The sequence below is a fragment of the Sphaerodactylus townsendi genome, linkage group LG11, assembly GCF_021028975.2.
Source record: "Sphaerodactylus townsendi isolate TG3544 linkage group LG11, MPM_Stown_v2.3, whole genome shotgun sequence".
Lineage (NCBI taxonomy): Eukaryota > Metazoa > Chordata > Lepidosauria > Squamata > Sphaerodactylidae > Sphaerodactylus > Sphaerodactylus townsendi.
In genome coordinates this window covers 75,008,371-75,029,279 of record NC_059435.1, presented here as the reverse complement: position 1 = coordinate 75,029,279, position 20,909 = coordinate 75,008,371, and the positions used below count along the sequence as shown (strand labels likewise).

The window sequence follows — 20,909 nt, the reverse complement described above, 5'->3', positions numbered from 1 at the left end:
CCCACACCTCCACCTGAGTGGCAGAGGCTTATCTGGTGAACTAGATGTGTTTCTGCACTCCTACATTCCTGCTGGCTGACCTTGAGCTAGTCACAGTTCTCTCTGAACTCTCTCAGCCCCACCTGCCTCACAAGGTGTCTGTTGTGAGGAGAGGAAGGGAAAGGAGCTTGTAAGCCACCTTGAGTCTCCTTACTTGAGAGAAAGTGGGGTATAAATCCACACTCTTCTTCTACAGCACCCCTGGCGTGATACTTCCTGTGTGACATGGAAGTGATATCATTCCATTGTTTCCCGCCTGCCTGCCTAGCTGAGTGGTGTTGGGAGGCTGCAAGATCCCCCAATACTCTCAGGCAATTGTGTACCCTATTGTGTGAATTTCCTACAGGTGGTTAGACTAGATGACCCTTGTGGTCCCTTTCAGCTCTGTGCTTCTATGTAGCAGTCACACATATTTGATATGCTTACATTTTATATTGTCTGTGACTTTATAACTTGGAAACCACCTTGAGCCCTGAGTTTCAGGAGAAAAGTGGCATATAAATAATCAACACAATAATCGAATAGTGATCTAAGAGGGGCAGGGAGCTGAAGAGAGACATATAATCTGGAACAAGGAATGTTTCATTAGGTCATCTAAGCTATTTAAAAGCAGGAAGCAAGACTTGGGAGTCATGCAAAGCACTTTTGGGGGAGGGCGCTTTAATTTTACAAGACGCAACACATCATCTATGGCACATGTGAAACAATATATAGTCCAAAACATATTCCCCAGAGGTAAAGAGCAGTGGGCTCTGATCTGGAGAACCGGGTTCGATTCCCCATGCCTCCACACGAGCAGCGGACTCTTATTTGGTGAACTCGATTTGTTTCCCCGCTCCTCCACATTAAAACTGCTGGGTGACCTTGAGTTAGTCGCAGTTCTTCGGAACTTTCTCAGCCCCTCCTCGCTCCCAGGCAAGAATCGGGGTTTTACTTTTTGAAAAGGCTGCAGTCTCCTCGGTTTCGAGCAAGGTTTTAATCGTCCGAGTCCGTGTCGTGCCTCCTCCTGGCTCCGTGTGCTGTGGGGGACTCGCTTCTCCTCCTTTTCTGCACGCCTGAGCCCCTGCTCCTGGGAGACGCTGAACGGCCGTCCCTCTCCGGCTTGGGAGAATGTCCCCTTGAGGGTGGCCGGCCGCAGGGGATCCCTTCCTTGCCACGGCCCGGAGAAGCTGGGCTGCAGCGCCACCTGCTGGGCGGTTTCTGTTCTCCTCGGGAGGGTGACGAATGGCTGTCAGGGCGGCTGGCTCCAGCCTGCTGGGAGGATGATGGATGGCCCTCGGGAGGGGAGGACAGGCGCTTTCTTCTGCAAGGACACAAGAGGTGGCCGGGTCAGGTCATGGGCAGGCCCAGCGTCCCGTCCCACCCCCCAGGAGCGCAGGAGGGGTTAGGCAGGGCAAGAGGGCAGGTTGCCAGATACACGCCGGCACCGTCCCGGTGCCATAAGCAGAGCCTGTATTGTGCTTCCGAAAGCCCAAGCGATTCCACCCTTCGTGAACTTGCTCGCCCAAGCAGCTTCCCTTAAGATGGAACATCCCATACACACGTCACTTATTTATTTATGGATTTGTAGGCCGCCCTTCCCTTTACGCCTTACGATAATGGATAATATTAAAATCAGTTTCCGCTTGCGATAATCCATAATGGTCAAATCAGACTAACTAAGAGGAAAGGGAGGGGGAAAGGAACAGGTAAACAGGGACAAGGAGCAGGGAGCCCAGCTCTCTTGGGAATACTGTTGCTACCCTGAACTATTGCCCAGTTGTCTCTATAACTATGTCCAGCGCTCCCGCCCTCTAGAAGACTGTCTCTCCCCTCCAGAGTAAGAGCAGCAGTGGCGTAGGAGGTTAAGAGCTCGTGTATCTAATCTGGAGGAACCGGGTTTGATTCCCAGCTCTGCCGCCTGAGCTGTGGAGGCTTATCTGGGGAATTCAGATTAGCCTGGGCACTCCCACACACGCCAGCTGGGTGACCTTGGGCTAGTCACAGCTTCTCGGAGCTCTCTCAGCCCCACCTACCTCACAGGGTGTTTGTTGTGAGGGGGGAAGGGCCAGGAGATTGTCAGCCCCTTTGAGTCTCCTGCAGGAGAGAAAGGGGGGGATATAAATCCAAACTCCTCCTCCTCCTCTTCTTCACGTACCTCAGTTTAAAGCCCTCCTGATCAAGTTTTTAAGCATCCTCACAAAAAGGTTTTTGCCAGTTGCTGTGAGGTACAACCCATCCCTTGCCAGAAATCCATTTTCATGACACCACAGACAAAAACATTCTTGGCAGCACCCTCTGCAAAGCCAGATGTTCACACCCACTGTTTTTCTCTCTCGCCCTGGGCTGTGTCCTTCAACGGGGAGTGAAGTTGAAACAACAACCTGTGCACCCAGATCCTTCAGCTTCCGACCCAGAGCTTCGTAGCTCCCTGTGATACCCTGAAACCTACGTCTGGCAGGGCCATTTGTTCAATGTGGACCAAAAGGAAGGGATAATGGTCAGCGGGCTTGAATGTGTCAGCCTCTCTGTTACATCACGGGATGTTCACAAACATTCCAAATTCAAGCCAATGTCACAACACAACAGTCATCATAATTAACCCGTCATGCCTTCCCCTCCCCTCTCCTTTGGCCTTTAAATCGGGCGCCTGCGTGTGTGTTTTTACACAACCTTTGTTGTGTAATCTATATTTATTGCTATTAATTGCTGCTGAGTTTTAATGGGTTTAGATTTTTATGTTGTATTGATTTACTGTTCTGGAAACAGTCGTGTTGTGAGCCGCCTCAAGCCCTTCGGGGATGAGGCGGCCTATAAATTTAATCAATCAATCAATCAATCAATCAATCAATCAATAACCACCACCCCGTTGTTGTCAGGATCGAGATGCCAAAACACAGGCAGGGTGGAAAGGATACAGGGCACAATTCACGGCTGTCTCCTGCCTGCTGAGTCACCAGCTTTGCAGGCCCAAACAAAGTGCCAGCCCAGGAGGAAAGAATTTGCTGAGGACCCACTTCACGCAGCCGAAACCGGGAGGTTTAGCCCCCAAAAACTTACTCAGCGATAAGAAGAAGAAGAGTTTGGATTTATATCCCCCCTCTCTCTCCTGTAGGAGACTGAAAGGGGCTTACAATCTCCTTGCCCTTCCCCCCTCACAACAAACACCCTGTGAGGTAGGTGGGGCTGAGAGAGCTCTGAGAAACTGTGACTAGCCCAAGGTCACCCAGCTGGCGTGTGTGGGAGTGTACAGGCTAATCTGAATTCCCCAGATAAGCCTTCACAGCTCAGGCGGCAGAGCGGAGAATCAAACCTGGTTTCTCCAGATTAGATACACGAGCTCTTAACCTCCTACGCCACTGCTGCTCCTAAACATGTGAATATACTGCAGAAAGCTTTCACGGTCAGAATCAACCAGGGGTGGTGGGTTTTCCTAAGGAGCAAAAACTACCAGACCACATTCATCCATCTTAGTCAATTTCAAAAGGGCGGGCGAGCGGCACGTTTGCAATTCACCCGTCGTGGCATTACCTTTCCCTATCGTCCGGGGACGAGGAAGCAGAAGACGACGCGGTCTTCTTTTTATGGCGTTTTTCCTTTTTCTTCTCTTTCTTGTGTTTCTTCTTCTTCTTCTTTTCCTTCTTTCTGGATCTCTTTGGGGCCTCCGGCCTGCGCGGTTCAAAAAGAAAAACCCTTAACTCTGCAAATTCACAAGAACTCATTTTCCTGTGGAGGCCAAGCGAGCTAACAACCTGGTCGGCTTCCTGAGGGGAAGGGCCAAGCCAAGCATGAAAGCAGGTGTGTGGTACAGTCTGTACCACATTTGGAGGTGAGGGGAAGAGAAGAAAGTAAATCTCCTTCTTGAAATTGTTTCTATATTGATTTTCGGAACACACTTCTCAGATCCCTTTTCCTGGCACGAATTTTGACGTCTTTTTAGCACAAGGCCGAGCGGCAAGGCATTTTAAGGAGGAGGTTGGGGAGGGCAACCATGAAGGAGCTAGAAAAGATCCTTAAGTGTAAGGATGTGCTGCTGGCAGCCAAGAGCAAGTCAATTCATGCCACGGCAAACGTTGGGCAACAAAGTGAAAGCTGGACAATAAAGAAAGCTGGCCGGAAGAAAGTTGGAAACACAGGATATTGACGCATGTTTGTGCCACATATAGAATTAGCTGATTTCCTAATAAAAGTATTCTGTGCTCACTTAGCTAATGCCCATGTGGAAAGCCCCTGATGTATCAAGGGGATATGTGTTAAAAGCTTGCACTGGCTCCCAGTTGAGTTCCGGATTGTCTTCAAGGTATTGGTGTTAACCTTTAAGGCCTTACGTGGTCTGGGACCCTCGTACCTACGAGACCGTCTGGCCCCATATGTCCCAGGTCGGTCTCTGCGTTCAACAGAGGCCAATCTGCTGGTGATCCCCGCCCCCTCTATGATGCGGCTGGCCTCCACTAGGGCCAGGGCATTTACGGCCCTGGCCCCTGCCTGGTGGAATGCTCTCCCTCCAGCTGTCCGGGCCCTGCGGGACCTTAACAAATTCCGCAGGGCCTGCAAGACTGAGTTATTCCGCCGGGCCTTTGGAGAGTCCAGCCGCTGATAAGGTGCCTAGAACAACTAAGGCCCGCTGTTCCCTCTTGGAGGAGTTTTTAATAGTCGGATGCCATCTGTTTTAATTGGTTATTGAAATTGAACGCTGCTTTTAAAATTTTATATATGTTTTATATGTCCACTTGCTTTGTTATTGTTGTAAACCGCCCTGAGCCCTCCGGGGGAGGGCGGTATAAAAGTGGAATAATAAATAAATAAATAAATAAAAAAGCTGATTGGTCAGATTGTGAACCTTGTGTCCGCTTGAGGGGTGGGCAAGAGGGCAGAGCAGGGCCCTTAAAAATGAGCTGTGCTGCGCCACAGACTCTAGAGAGCCGCACCCACCGAGGCGCCCTCTCTCCACGCCTGCAGTCGTGACTACAATAAACTGCTTACTGCTGACCGCCTTGCTTGTGAGCAGAAAATATTCCATAACAATTTGAAAGGTGGCGCTGCTGGGGGGAGGGGGGGGAGTTTTGCAGCCATCACTGTGAAGAAAGCAGGCTTTTGGGGGGGGGGGGCGGTCACTGATTGGTGCGCCCCCTTCCTGTCCCGCTTACATCTTGGGACTTTTAACATCTATGCAACCCACCGTTCTTCCCCCTCTTTGGGGAGAGTCTTTTACTGAAAATTTTAATGTCTGACACCAGGAAGTTTGTATGCAATGTTGTATTTCATGGGTTTCAGTGATTTTAGGACTCATGGAGCCTATTATTTATTTCTAATTTCTATTTTATTTTGTGCTCTATTTGTCTGTTGTTTCTTTTGTTGTTCACCACCCAGAGCCCTTCGGGGGAAGGCCGGTATACAAATTTGAAAAATAAATAAATAAAAATATATTCCTTTAAGTTTACTTAGAGATCATTTATCTTGTAGGCCGTAAACAACACAACCTTTCGGCCCTCATTAAAATTGTAAACTGTGTTTGTGTTTACATAACACAGGGGTCTGAAACCTGCGGCTCTCCAGATGTTCATGGACTACAATTCCCATCAGCCCCTGCCAGCATGCTGGTAGTCCATGAACATCTGGAGAGCCACAGGTTGCAGACCCGACATAACAAAAATTGGATTTTACAAGACCACTTTCTAACCCTGACAGATAGGTCTTAACTACCCTGTTTCCCCTAATATAAGACATCCCCCAAAAATAAGACATAGTAGAGGTTTTGCTGAAGTGCGAAATATAAGGCATCCCCCGAAAGTAAGACGTAGCAAAGTTTTTGTTTGGAAGCATGCCCGACGAACAGAACACAGGAAAAATAAGACATCCCCTGAAAATAAGACATAGCACATCTTTGGGAGCAAAAATTAATATAAGACACTGTCTTATATTCGGGGAAACACGGTACCAATGATTGGGTGGGAGTCATCTTTGAGGACTAGAGGAAAAACTACTATGAAACTCTGACAGAGGATTTCAGACGTGCAGATTTCAGACTGCTATAAAACTCAGACTTAGAGATTTCAGACTGGCAAACTTGCTACAAAATTCCTTCCTCTGCCTTGGGCTGGCTAGCCCTGCATGGTATTTGTCATTTTGATACTTGGAACAGTTTAGAGCCGAGAGAGAGACCTGACTGTATTTTCTTTTGTTTTCTTTCTTTTGAATAAAATTCTAAAAGCTCAGCTGTTCGAGAGTATCTGGATAAAGAACCCTGTTTCTCGGCACGTTACTGGAAAAATGTCAAACCCCTCTTTTCCTTCACAATCACCGAGTGCCCAAAAGACAAATTGGTGGGTTTTAGATCAAATCAAGCCTGCAATGAATAAAGGAAGCCCAGCCCTCAGTCTGCAAGACCGGAGCAAGGCTGTTTACGGTACAATGGGGGTCATTAATTGATAGGGCCGCCTGTAAGTCAGAAGCAACTTGACGGCACTTAACACGCTCAAGTTTTACACACAAGGGCATTAAATCAATTCCGCAGCTTGCTGTCTGGAAGGGTGTGATCCGGGAACAGCATGACAACACACAGTCTCTCGCCCAGAGCAAAGAGAAAACAATCAGAAAACCATTAAGGAGCTAACTCTTACTCTTTTGCTTCTCTGTCTTCTTCCTTGTCTGGCTTTCTGTTAGTGGCAGAAGCCTCGGGGCTATCTGCTGCTCGATGATGCTAGAGGGAAAGAGAGAGAGAGAGAGAGAGTCAAATAGAAGAGCTTTTTCCCATGCTGCCTGTTGGAAGTGAAGGACTTTACACTGTTACGCTGTTTCCTGCCTCAACCTACAGAGGGGGCTTTACTAGAGAGCTAGTGGCTAGATAGGGACCTAGGGATTTGACACCTTTACTCTATCATGCTGGTTCTATCCCTTTGATGTTAGACAGATACTCTCAGGGACTTCCTTCCTTCCGGCTTCTTCCTCGACCCCTTCTCCATTCTTCTTCCTACCGTGCCTAGAGACAGGATGGATGCTCCACGCATCCATCTCCATCCAGCTAGATTAGGATAGCATAGTGACTCTATCTACCTACCTTTCTATCCAGACTGGAGTTCACTAATAAGTACTCTTTTTATTAGATTAGAAACTACAACTGACTCCGACTTTCTTTTGTGTAAGCTTGCCGCACATTGGGATCCATCACGCGCACGCACGCACACGCACGCACACGAGGTAAGGCTTCTGCTGTGTTCTAGCCACCCGTGCCGCTCTGCTAACTGCGAATAGGGATAATCTCCAACTACCAGGAGCTCTTATTCCCAACACTGCCAAGCTTCATACTGGCAGGGGTTTCCGATTCTCTCCTAAGGGTCCATCGCCCTGCGTATCAGAAAACCAGCTTTTCAGCAAGAAAAGGTTAGCCTGCAATTTCTCCTTAACGGTGGGGGGGCAATGCCACCCTATCCAAACTCTTCTTCCTCTCTATTTCAGAGATCATTCAGTACTTTTGTATTGCTAACCGCTGGTTGCAAAGTGGTTGGTTTCCAGGCCCATCCGGAGAGTGACAGCCCAACGAAACAGCTTGGCCACAGACGCCTCAACTTATGATGAGTGCGCCACTGCTAACTCATTGTACAAATTCAATTGTAGTCAATTCCTTGTAAGAATTTTATTGGAGGACCAAGTTTCCTTCGTATCTCATCAGGTAGCCAAATGTTGTATGTTGGCATATAATACAGAGCCCTTCGGGGGTAGAGCGGTATAAAAAACCCATAAATAAATAAAGTGAATAAGCGTAGATTTATGTTAAGTCAGAGAGCCAGACTGCATGATGGTGACTGTAATAATGTTGGAGAGTTCTGCAGGGCCTGTAAGACCGAGTTGTTCCACCGGGCCTTTGGGGAGGCCAGCCATTGATGGTGAGCGCCCTCTTTGCCTCTCCCTTTTTAACATTCTGGGAGCTGTGACATCTAGATCTACCGTCCCCCTCTTTGGGAGGATTTTATTCATAGTTTTAATATTGGACGCCAAGTGGTTTTTGTAGAACGCTGTAATTTTATGTTGTAATGATGTTATTTATATTAATTATTTATTGCTTATGTGATATTAATCTGTTGTCCACCGCCCAGAGCCCTCAGGGGATGGGGTGGTATAGAAATACAATAATAAATAAATAAATAAATAAATGTATGTTACAAGCTGAGGATATTTTTGTGTATATAGGTCTTACACTATGGATTTCTGTACATGTGTAGAATTTGATTTTGTTTTTGCTGTCCTAATGGCTGTAATAAAACTGTCCGTCTGTCACTATGAGCGCAATGCACAGAGAACCCTGAAATGGAGGCAAAATGCACTCCATTTAACACATCAACAGAGAAAATGGAATATGCTGCCACAGGAGGTGGTGATGGCCACTAACCTGGATAGCTTTAAAAGGGCTTGGACAGATTTATGGAGGAGAAGTCGATTTATGGCTACTCATCTTGATCCTCTTTGATCTGAGATTGCAAATGCCTGAACAGACCAGGTGCTCGGGAGCAACAGCCGCAGAAGGCCCTTGCTTTCACATCCTGCAGGTGAGCTCCCAAAGGCACCTGGTGGGCCACTGCGAGTAGCAGAGAGCTGGACTAGAATCCCAGACTCTGCGGCTCTTCCAGATGTTCAGGAACCGTTGGCTCTTACAAGTCTCTTCCTGCATGGCCAATTGGCCATGCAGGAAGGGGCTGATGGGAATTGTAGTTCCTGAACATCTGGAGAGCCGCAGGTTCCCTACCCCTGGACTAGATGGACTCTGGTCTGATCCAGCAGGCTTGTTCTTATGTTCTTAAAAGAAATGGGGTCTTCCAAATTCCTCTAAGGAGGCTGAACTGAAGGCCGGGGGGGGAAAAGAGAATTTACCGTAAAGACCGAAAGCCCCAGCTTAGCGGCTTCCTTGTCTTCTTTGGAAAACACCATCCGGCTCCCGGAACTTCTGCAAACAAAGGGAGGCAGAAAGAAGATGTTCTGTGTCAAGCAGCGGTTCAAGAATTGGACGACGCTCATCCAGAGAAGCTTTCAGGAGGACCACGGCCGGTCACTCAGAGCAGGCAGGCTCTAATCTGGAGAACCGGGTTTGATTCCCCTCTCCCCCACATAAGCCGTGGACTCTTATCTGACGAACTGGATGTGTTTCCCCACTCCTACACATGAAGCCCGCTGGGTGACCTTGGGGCAGTCCCAGTTCTCTCAGAGCTCTCTCAGTCTCACCTACCTCACAAGGTGTCTGTTGTGGGAAGAAGGGGAAGGAGTTTGTAAGCCCCTTTGAATCTCCTTGCAGGAGAGAAAGGTGGAGCATAAATCCAAACTCTTCGCCTAACCTACCTCACAAGGTCGTTGTGAGAATAAAGAAGGGAGAACCATGTCCACCCCTCCTTAGTTCCTTGGAGGACAGGATGGGGGCTGTACTAGATACATATCAAATAGGCCACTGTGTTTCTAAAGGAAGTGTATTTCTGTCTAAGTGGAGCAATCCTTCATGCAAAATGGGTTCTCTAAAGAACAGCATAAACTCTAGGACAGGTCAGCAGGCTATTGCCAAAGTCAAAAGTTGCTCCACGGATCTTCCAGCCACATCTAAGGAGTACAAGTTATTGGGGTGCTGTGTGGTTTCTGGCTGAGGAGTCAGAAATTTAGTTAGCATTTCTTCCTCTGATCGTTATTTCACCTGCATCTGTGGCTGGCATCTTCAGAGAATCTGATGAAGATGCCAGCCACAGATGCAGGCGAAACGTCAGGAGAAAATGCTGCTAGAACATGGCCATACAGTCCAGAAACCACACAGCACCCCAGTGATTCCGGCCGTGAAAGCCTTCGACAGTACAAGTTATATTACTCCTTCCAGATGAAACGGGGGGAGTGGGGGGGGGGCTACGTGTGGACGAGGCAGGGGAGCAATGAATCGGCCAGGCTCTGCCTCCTGGCGACGTTAAGTCCAGCGCAAAATAACAAGACAGGTGGCGGTTCAATTCCTCCTGCGGCAGCATCTCAGCCGGCAGCAGGAAATCGCTTCTCCCAGAAAGGAGCGCCACAAACCAAGGGATAAACCCGTTCCGCCTACCTTGTGCTCCCCAGACCCAATACCCGGTCCACGCTCTTCTCATCCCGCTCGGCTCCGTCTCGTTTGCAGACCTCAGCAAGATCCTGGGCAAGAATTCCAGGCGGCAGATCTGAGAGACAGCCCCCAGGTCAATGCAGGGGAGGGGGGGAGGGGAGGGGGGCCCCAGGAAGATACTACAGCTCTGAGCAGTAGGGGTTTCCTCTCTCATAGGCACAGATCAGGGCCAAGTGTGCCCTACCCCACCCAGTTCCTGGCGTGAAACTGGGCCGTTCGCCTTCAGTTCAATGCAAGTTTAAAAAAACCCAAAGCATTCGCACCTCTTTGCTCAATCCGGTTGGCTGCTTCTTCACATTCTTGTAGCCTCTGAAAACACAGAAGGGCAATGAGAGATTTGGTCTAGGACAGTGGTGGCGAACCTTTGGCACTCCAGATGTTATGGACTGCAATTCCCATCAGCCCCTTCCAGAAAGGCCAATTGGCCATGCTGGCAGGGGCTGATGGGAATTGTAGTCTATAAAAATCTGGCGTGCCAAAGGTTCGCCACAACGGGTCTAGGAACACTGCCTCCGCTGCAATTCTGGTTCCTGCTTGCATGGACTGGGCCTCCCCTCATGCTCACCCCAGTCAGACTATTTCTTCCAGCATGGTGTAATGGTTAACAGCAGTTGCACTCTGATCTGGAGGAACTGGGTTTGATTCCCTGCTCTGCCGCTTGAGCTGTGGAGGCTTATCTGGGGAAACAGATTCGCTTGTGCACGCCAACACATGTTAGCTGGGTGACCTTGGGCTAGTCACAGTTCTTCGGCGCGCTCTCAGCCCCACCCACCTCACAGGGTGTTTGTTGTGGGGGGGGGGAGGGAAATGAGACTGTCAGCCCCTTTGAGTCTCCTCACAGAAGAGAAAGGGGCAGTGGTGGGATCCAAAAATTTTAAGAACAGGTTCCCATGGTGGTGGGATTCAAACTGTGGCATAGCGCCAATGGGGCTGGGCGGGGCACGACGGGGACGGGGCTGTGACAAGGACGCAGCCGCTGTGCCGGTCCTTGAGCAGGAAACGAATGCACGCAGGCGCAGGCTGCCACGCACGCCGGTGAACCTCCTGCTAGACTGCTTCCAGTTCTGCGCGCTACTGCTGAGAGGAGGGGTGTAACGAAGGCAAAAATCCCGTGGCAAAATCACCAATTAGTAACCCCCTCTCGGCACACACAAATAATCAGTAACCTACTCTCGGGAACCTGTGAGAACCTGCTGGATCCCACCTCTGGAAAGGGGGGATATAAATCCAACTCTTCTTCTTCTTTCAGGTACTCCGGCCCCGAACCACTGAGGGCCTTCCAAGTACGAATCAGCACTTTAAACTGTGATGGAAACGGAAAGGCAACCAAAGCAAATTTGTCAGCACAGGGCGATATGGTCCGGCTTCGACTACGACCTAGCTACGGCCTTTTGGACCGATTAACACTTCCAATCAATTTTAAAAGGCGGCCCCCGTGAAGAACCCATGACCGTAATCTAGTTTCGATGAGATCAGAGCACGGGTTACCGTAGCCAAATCGTATCTTTCAGACAGAGTTGCCAATCTCCGGGTGAGACCTAGAGATCTACTGGAATTACATGTGATCTCCAGACCACAGAGACCAGATCCCCTGGAGAAAATGGCTGCTTTGGAGGGTGGACTCTACCCTGTGGAGGCTCCTCCCCTCCCTAAGCCACACCCTCCTCAGGCTCCGCCCCCAAATCTCCAGGAGTTTCCCAACTTAGAGGAACAAATAGAGGCCTGGAGCTTTGCTGGTTGCCTTTCCGGGATCACGGTGGGGAACGCGACGCTGGACAAGATCCGGCCGCCTCGCCTTAAATCCCAAAGTCAGGAGTCAAGCTTACAAAGCTGCCAACATGGCCTCCTCTTCAGCCTGCCGGATGGCGGCCATTTCTTCCGCCCGGGAGAGAGCCGCGTCTCCTTTCTTCCCCTTGGCGTACCACGTGAGGTCCTTTCCCTTCTGCCAGCGGCCCACTGGGGCCATCAGAGAGTTCCCTGCAGGTAGGGGGGAAAACACGCAAGCAGAGGAATCATTGACCACTATACAAGAGGGATTGCTGAACTAGGTGGACCTTCAATGGCCTGACCCAGCAGGGCTGTACTGAGGTTCTTTTCAGGTAAGAGAGCCAGCATGGTGTAGTGCATATGTGTCAAACCCGCAGCCCTCCAGATGTTATAGACTGCAGTTCCCATCATCCCCTGCCAGCATCATGCTGGCAGGGGATGATGGGAACTGTAGTCCATAGCATCTGGAGGGCTGCAAGTTTGACACCTAAGAGCATAAGAGCAAGCCAGCTGGATCAGACCAGAGTCCATCTAGTCCAGCTCTCTGCTACTCGCAGTGGCCCACCAGGTGCCTTTGGGAGCTCACATGCAGGAGGTGAAAGCAAAGGCCTTCTGCGGCTGTTGCTCCCGAGCACCTGGTCTGCTAAGGCATTTGCAATCTCAGATCAGAGAGGATCAAGATTGGTAGCCAGAGATCGACTTCTCCTCCATAGATCTGTCCAAGCCCTTTTTAAAGCTATCCAGGTTAGTGGCCATCACCCCCTCCTGTGGCAGCATCTTCCAAACACCAATCACACGTTGCGTGAAGAAGTGTTTCCTTTTATTAGTTCTAATTCTTCCCCCCAGCATTTTCAATGAATGCCTCCTGGTTCTCGAATGCCCCCTGCTAGTATACCTGTGGTGTAGTGGTTAAGAGCAGGTGCGCTCTAATCTGGAGAACCCGGTTTGGTTCCCCGCTCTACCACTTGAGCTGTGGAGATCTATCTGGAGATTCGCTTGTGCACTCCAGCACATGCCAGCTGGGTGACCTTGGGCTAATCACAGTTCTTCGGAGCTCTCTCAGCCCCACCTACCTCACAGGGTGTCTGTTGTGGGGGGGGGGGGAGGGAAATGAGATTGTAAGCCCCTTACAGGAGAGAAAGTGGGGGAGATATAAATCCAAAACTACTACAACTATGGTCTGACCCAGCAGGGCTCTTCTGAGGTTCTTAACAGGGAAGGCCTTGGCCTCTGTGCCATATTGCTGGTCTGATCCAGCAGAGCTCTTAAGAACTTAAGAACATAAGAATAAGCCAGCTGGATCAGACCAGAGTCCATCTAGTCCAGCACTCTGCTACTCGCAGTGGCCCACCAGGTGCCTTTGGGAGCTCACGTGCAGGAGGAGAAAGCACGGGCCTTCTGCTGCTGCTGCTGCTGCTCCCGAGCACCTGGTCTGCTTAGGCATTTGCCATCTGAGATCAAGGAGGATCAAGATTAGTAGCCATAAATCGACTTCTCCTCCATAAATCTGTCCAAGCCCCTTTTAAAACTATCCAGGTTAGTGGCCATCACCACCTCCAGTGGCAGCATATTCCAAACACCAATCACACGTTGCATGAAGAAGTGTTTCCTTTGATTAGTCCTAATTCTTTCCCCCCAGAATTTTCAATGAATGCCCCCTGGTTCAATGTATTCCCCCCCCCCCCCCCCCAAGCTCTTCTTACACATCCATCAATCCTGTCTACTACCAATGATCCCAAGAACTGAAGGATCGGATCAGATCAAGGGTTTTTCCTCTGGGAAAGAGCGTCCTCTTTCACTCTTTCAACCAGATGCCCCTGCTAGGCCTACAAGTTAGGAGCAGAGGCCAAACCCTCCCCTGTCATTACCCCGCCCCCTCACCTCCCAGCTACCATTCAGATGGTTTCTACCTCTGAACATGAAGGATCCGTGTAGTCATTAAGACTAATGGCCTCCTCTCCTCCATGAACAAGGCGGACCTTCTTTCAAAACTAACTAAACCAGCTGGCATTATTAGGCCTGTTGGTGGTGAAATTCACAAATTATTCTGAATAACGTAGGTCCCTCGTGAGAGCCCAGAGAACTTTATAGATGTGTTGTGTCAGCAACTCTACAAACAAACATCCCCGTAAAGCAGGTTAAGTATGATAGTCTCCATATTGCAAATTAAAGGTGTGAGGGGCAGTGTAACAGAGAGACAGAGACCCCTTCCGCACATGCAGAATAATGCACTTTCCATGCACTTTGCAGCTGTGCAGAATCCACTTGCAAACAATTGTGGAAGTGGGGGGCTGTGTGGTTTCCGGGCTGTACGGCCGTGTTCTAGCAACATTCTCTCCTGACGTTTCGCCTGCATCTGTGGCGGGCCTCTTCAGAGCATCTTCAGAGGATGCCAGCCACAGATGCAGGCGAAACGTCAGGAGAGAATGTTGCTAGAACACGGCCATACAGCCCGGAAACCACACAGCACCCCAGTGATTCTGGCCGGGAAAGCCTTCGAGAATAAATTGTGGAAGTGGATTAAAGGTGCGTAATTCTGCATGTGCCGAAGGGGCCAGACTTGACAAAGGCCATATTTGCATGCTCACAACCAACTGGGGTATACTTCATGTGAAACTATTTGTGGCAGGGCACATGGACACCACCGAGCACGCTATGCGAGTCATCGTAAAGTACGCGAGACGACCGCTGGCATTTTCGTACCGAGGTAGTTTTCCCTTTGTTTGTCTGTCTTCACATCCTCCCAGTTGAAGTGGTCTTGACCACCCCTCACGCCTCCTCGCGAGGAGCCAAACATGGCAAAGAAAGCACTGGATGCCTCAGGCCGCCAATCGCAGCAAACTCGGCTCTCAACTGTCAGTCACCTGGATCCAAAAGATGTATACAGGGTGAAAATATGTTTAGAATCAATCACAAATCTAAACATCTATAAAACCATTTGTTTTTCCGTTTGTTTTTGCTGCCAAGGTTGCCATCGACATAGAATCATTGAGTTGGAAGAGACCTCAAAGGCCATCAAGTCCAACCCCCTGCAATGCAGGATCACACAATCAAAGCCCGCCTGACAGATGGCCATCCAGCCTCTCTTTAAAAACCTCCAGAGAAGGAGACTCCACCACACTCTGAGGCAGTGAATTCCACTGTCGAACATCCCTTACTGTCAGGAAATTTTTCCAGTTGTTTAGGTGGAATTTCCTTCACCTTGAACCCATGACTCCTGGTCCTAGTCTTTGGAGCAGGGGGGGCTTGATGGAATAACATCCCTCCCTACATGAAACTCGTCCAGGGAGCAGCAGTGGCGTAGTGGCTAAGAGCAGTGGCTAAGAGCAGGTGTACTCTGATCTGGAGGAACCGGGTTTGATTCCCAGCTCTGCCGCTTGAGTTGTGAAGGCTTATCTGGGGAATTCAGATTAGCCTGTGCACTCCCACACACGCCAGCTGGGTGACCTTGGGCTAGTCACAGCTTCTTGGAGCTCTCTCAGCCCCACCCATCTCACAGGGTGTTTGTTGTGAGGGGAGAGATTGTAAGCCCCTTCGAGTCTCCTACAGGAGAGAAAGGGGGGATATAAATCCAAACTCTTCTTCTTCTTCCTCCCCACGCCCCGCATCCAAACCTCCAGGAATTTTCCAGGCTGCAGTTGGCAACCCACTTAGTGAAACCCCATCTCCTGGGTCCAGCAGTCTTTGCCCGCTAGCCTCAGTTTTCAGCTGGGTGAGCTCTTACCACACGATCTCCCCCCCCCCCCACCTTGCTAGAAAACTTACCTGGGAGTTTTGCTGACACCAAAGCTTTGCAGATTCTATGCTAAGAGTTGGGCTTGAATAACAATGGAACTGGTTTTCATTGCATTATGTGGTTTGCCATATCAGCCCAAAATAAAGTTTAAAAAACCAAAACTGTCTCTCTGCAGCAACTGCTTCTCTTCCAATCCCAGGCAAAGGAACCAGATCTCGCCCTGCCCGCTGCAAACAGGACCCTTCCACCCCCGGACTCACGTGCTCCAAGTTGCAAGCGCCCAACTTCCGGCAGCAACTTCCGCAAGCCTTGGGAGAGACCATTGCGTCGCATCTGGGGGGGGGGGGAGGCAATTGGGAGCGTACCAAGTTGCAGGGAGGCGCTCCCATCTCGCCTCAAGGGGAGAAGCGTGTTTGCTCTATTTGTTGGGCGAAGTTGTGCAAGATTGGCACGTGTCAATCACCAACCGTTCTCACGTATCAAAGCCATCTTTATTCATATTTTTGGCACAGTAAAACGCAGATCTGCACATGAATCTAAATGTGTTTGAAAACCCATTCAAAACAAGCAAAATATCTGCATGCTGCAGCTGCAAACAAGGAAGAATGTAATGCAATAGGAAGGGGCAACTCTAAGCGATGCAATCCTAGAAATCAGCAACAGTCTAGAGCAACTGTATACAGTACAGCAATCAGAAAATAACCCTAAAGGGCTCAACAGGCAGTAATGAATAATCCAGCCGGTACAGCGATGAACTATCCGATAAGAATATTTAGATAGAAACACACAAATTCAGGCAGCAATCTAACTGGAAGGGCACCTGTTGGATTGCCCCTTCCTATTGTATTAAAATTTTACTCTGTGTCCAATTGTAGCTGCAGTATCCAGATTTGCTTATTTTGATTTGGTTTATCTGTACTGCACTGTTTCTATCTATCTATCTATCTATCTATCTATCTATCTATCTATCTATCTATCTATCTATCTATCTATCTATCTATCTATCTATCTATCTATCTATCTATCTATCTATCTATCTATAAGCATAAGCATAAGCATTTTATTGTCATTGTGCACGCACAACGAAATTTACAGCAGCATTCCTCGATGCACACCATTTCAGACTCATACATCATCATCCTCCACCCATCCCTACACAGCCCCAAATACATCAATATGAAGCAGCGGAGTTTAGCATAGCCACAGCTCTAGAGTAGAAGCTGTCTCTAAGCCTCTTTCTAAGCCTCTTTGTCCTAGTTCTGAGGGCCCTGTATCGTCTGCCAGATGGTAGCAGTTTAAAAAGAGAGTGTGCTGGATGAGACGGGTCCCTCAGAATATTTTGGGCTTTATTTAGGCTTCGGGCATATATAGATTTCTTCCAAGGAGGGGAGAGGGCAGCCGATAATCCTCTGTGCAGTGGTGATCACCCTTTGGAGCGCCTTCCTATTCGCCACTGTGCAACTGGAGAACCATACACAGATGCAGTAGGTTAGGACACTCTCTATAGCACAGCGGTAAAAGGACACCAGGAGTTTTCCATCCAGTTGCTGCTTAAAAGCTTCCTATCTATCTATCTATCTATCTATCTATCTATCTATCTATCTATCTATCTATCTATCTATCTATCTATCTATCTATCTATCTATCTATCTATCTATCTATCTATCTATCTATCTATCTATCTATCTATCTATCTATCTATCTATCTATCTATCTATCTATCTATCTATCTATCTATCTATCTATCTATCTATCTATCTATCTATCTATCTATCTATCTATCTATCTATCCATCATCTATCTATCCATCATCCATCCATCCATCCATCCATCCATCCATCCACCCACCCACCCCTCCACCCATCCATCCATCCATCCATCCATCCATCCATCCATCCATCCATCCATCCATCCATCCATCCATCCATCCATCCATCCATCCATCCATCCATCCATCCATCCATCCATCCATCCATCCATCCATCCATCCATCCATCCATCATCTTTGCCTCTTGAAAAGCCATTTTTATGCACATTGTGAAGTTTGCCAAAGTGAGCGGCACAAAATTTTGCTGGGTGTTGTCTGTTTAAATCCCATTTGGGACAGACAAGAAGCGAAAGGAAATATGGCTGCAGAAAGGTGTGATGTAAGTGCTTTAAATTTAAAAAAATAAATAAGTGGAGTTGCTGGGGATTGAACCCTGTGTGCTTTACCTGTGGACGGCATCTGCTTTCTGTAGAATGGGATGATCAAGAAGGCTCCCACGTTCCTAGTTTTGCAATCCTAAGGAAGAGTCACAGCTTTCTTTCCTGTAGGCAGGCAGGTGTAAAGGTTTCAATGGTGTTGATTCTCAGCACAGCCGCTTGGCCTTGACTGGATTCCAGGACTCGGGCGATGGGCCAGAAGCGGCAGCTATTACTCTGGTAGAGGCCTTATCTCACAGAAAGAGATGAGAATGCCGTTCCCATGAGAATGGGACTGGGGAAACCGGGAGGGGGATGGGACGGAGAAGCTTATAACCTGTGGTTCTGGCGGGAGACTTCATTCCTGTCACGTCGTGTACGTGAGCTTTCTAAGATGTCTGAATAAACGGTCTTTCAACCAAAAAAGCCTTTTATTTCTGCTCTATGGAATTCCTTACAGCAGGCAGCTAGAGAACAGCAGCTGCTGAACACTCAGCTAGATCCGTCTCCCAAGCACTGAGTTGGGCTGGGTCCTGCTATCAGTTCTGCCTATTTAAATCTTTTTTCCTGCACCTTGAACCCCTTGCTGCGTGTCAAGGGCCCCTTCCGCACATGCAGAGTAATGCACTTTCAATCCACTTTCAATGCACTTTGCAGCTGGATTTTACTGTGTGGACTAGCAAAATCCACTTTCAAACCACTGTGAAAGTGGATTGAAAGTGCATTATTCTGCGTGTGCGGAAGGAGCCCCTTCCGCACACGCAAAATAATGCATTTTCAAACCACTTTCACAACTGTTTGCAAGTGGATTTTGCTATTCCGCACAGCTTCAAAGAGCACTGAAAGCAGTTTGAAAGTGCATTATTCTGCATGTGCGGAATGAGCCCCTTCCTGTCTCTGAGGCAGGAGAAAACAAGCTTGCTCCCTCTTCGACATGGCATCCCTTCAGATATCGAAACATGGCTATCATGTCCCCCCTTAAACTTTGCTTCTCCAGGCTAAACATTCCCACCTCCCTAAGCCTCTCCTTGTAGGGCATGGATTCCAAACCTTTTACCATTTTGGTTGCCCTCCTCTGGATCCATTCCAGCTTGTCAATATCCTTCTTGAATTGCGGTGCCCAGAACAGTACACAATATTCCAGGTGAGGTCTAACCAATGCAGAATAGAGAGGTACAATTGCATCCATTGATCTAGATAAGTGATGGTGAACCTTTTCGAGACCGAGTGCCCAAATTGCAACCCAAAACCCACTTATTTATCGCAAAGTGCCAACACAGCAATTTAACCTGAATGCTGAGGTTTTAGTTTAGAAAAAATGGTTGGTTACTCACAGGCGCCATCGCTACTCAGGAGTAAGCTATGAACATAAACCGCATAAATGCTTTGAATGGGTGAATCATGCCCCTAGGAGGGTTTACTCAGATGCAAGCCCCATTGCCAGCAACCGAGTTCACTCCCAGGTAAAGGATCATACCCAGGCCAGCCTAGATGTGTGTGGGGGTGTGATTTTCCGCCCCCCCCCCATGATGAACTCTGTGCATGTGTGCCCACAGAGACGGCTCTGAGTGCCACCTCTGGCACCAGTGCCATAGGTTTGCCACCACTGATCTAGACATTATACTCTTATTGATACAGCCCAGAATTGTGTTGGCTTTCTTGGCTGCCATACCACACTGCTGACTCATGTTCAGTTTGCGATCACGAAGACTCCCAGATCCCTTTCATGTGTACTGTTGTCAAGGCAGGTGTCACCCATCCTATATCTGTTCATTTAATTTTTTCTCCCCAAGCGTAGATCTTACATTTATCTCTGTTGAAATTCATTTTGTTATTCATTTTGAAGAACAATATCTGTTGAAGAACGATATTTGTTTTCCAGCTGTGGAATGGAAATGCTTGGGAATCCCACAGCAAACCCATCCTTGAATAAGGTTGCAAACCTACTCCCTTGCATCACTGCTGAAATTCTTAGCAGTCCGCAAGTGCTGCTCTCCAATTTCCATAAAGGCCTTTTTCAAAGTCCACCTTCACCTGAAGATTTTGCCTTACCCACAGCTCCACCCAAAGGAACCCTCCTTTTCGACAAATACGGATGCTTACGCACTGCACCCCGCAAATCTGCATCGCTCAGCTTTCCCCTTCCTCGGGACTTTTTGATGTCCCCTTGACTGTTGAAATTCGGCCCCTAATAATTTCAAGGCAGGCCTCCTCACCTGCCTGTCAACCGCCTGGGGCAGCAACAGACCCCGGCAACAGTCAATGAGGTATGGTGGTTAAAAGTGGCAGGCTCTAATCTGGAGAATCTGGGTTTGATTCCACACTCCTCCTCATGAGCAGAGAACTCTAATCTGGGGAACTGGGTTCGACTCCCCACTCCTCCACGTGAAAAGGAGACTCTAATCTGGAGAACTGAGTTCGATTCTCTTGCTCTTTCACATGAAGCCTTCTGGATGACTTTGGGCCAGTTACAATTCTTCTCAAACTCTCTCAGCCCCACCAACAAGGTGTCTGTTGTGGGGAGAGGAAGGGAAGGCGATTATAGAAGAAGAAGAGTTTGGATGTATATCCCCCCTTTCTCTCCTGCAGGAGACTCAAAGGGGCTGACAATCTCCTTGCCCTTCCCCCCTCACAACAAACACCCTGTGAGGTAGGTGGGGCTGAGAGAGCTCCGAGAAGCTGTGACTAGCCCAAGGTCACCCAGTTGGTGTGTGTGGGAGTGTACAGGCTAATCTGAATTCCCTAGATAAGCCTCCACAGCTCAGGTGGCAGAGCTGGGAATCAAACCCGGTTCCTCCAGATTAGATACATGAGCTCTTAACTGCTTCCCTTATAGCCTTGAAAGTAGAGCGAAATGAGGTATAAAAACCAACTATTCCTCTTCTAACTATTAAAAACGTTCACAGCAAGGCTGAGAAGTTGGTTTCTTATATTGTTTTCCATACATGTAACTCCTTTATGGCACTTTTATGGTTCAAATGCCCACTCTACCAGGGAAGCCTGCTGTGATATTGGCCCGGTCACCCACTCTCAGCCTAAACTACCTCACAGGGAGGATAAAATGGAAAAGAGGAGAATGACGTGAAC

At 48.7% G+C, this 20,909-nt stretch overlaps 1 protein-coding gene across 2 annotated transcripts; it reads right to left on the bottom strand.

Moving 5' to 3' along the window:
• Window positions 1-682: 682 nt before the first annotated feature.
• Window positions 683-15,931, bottom strand: LG11H1orf35 (linkage group 11 C1orf35 homolog). 2 transcript variants are annotated; one of them, XM_048511888.1, is made up of 9 exons: window positions 15,899-15,931; window positions 14,606-14,766; window positions 11,962-12,112; window positions 10,399-10,444; window positions 10,082-10,164; window positions 8,884-8,956; window positions 6,639-6,718; window positions 3,550-3,687; window positions 683-1,342 (listed from the first exon to the last, which is right to left on the bottom strand). In XM_048511888.1, exons 2-9 carry the CDS (start codon window positions 14,697-14,699, stop codon window positions 1,015-1,017), a joined length of 993 nt encoding a protein of 330 aa, XP_048367845.1. In that variant the 5' UTR covers window positions 14,700-14,766; window positions 15,899-15,931; the 3' UTR covers window positions 683-1,014. The 2 variants fall into 2 exon arrangements, with proteins under 2 accessions (XP_048367845.1, XP_048367844.1); XM_048511887.1 differs by lacking the exon at window positions 15,899-15,931 and adding an exon at window positions 15,668-15,892.
• Between the last annotated feature and the right edge of the window lie 4,978 nt (window positions 15,932-20,909).

What these genes read in the sequence shown, in the direction of transcription:
- LG11H1orf35 (XM_048511888.1), bottom strand. Translation starts at nt 14,699, where the DNA reads ATGTTTGGCTCCTCGCGAGGAGGCGTGAGGGGTGGTCAAGACCACTTC. An exon ending in ACAAAGGGAAAACTACCTCG is followed by an intron (nt 12,113 to 14,605) that starts GTACGAAAATGC and finishes CCCTACCTGCAG; the next exon opens with GGAACTCTCTGATGGCCCCA. An exon ending in TGGGGCTTTCGGTCTTTACG is followed by an intron (nt 6,719 to 8,883) that starts GTAAATTCTCTT and finishes CTTTCCCTCTAG; the next exon opens with CATCATCGAGCAGCAGATAG.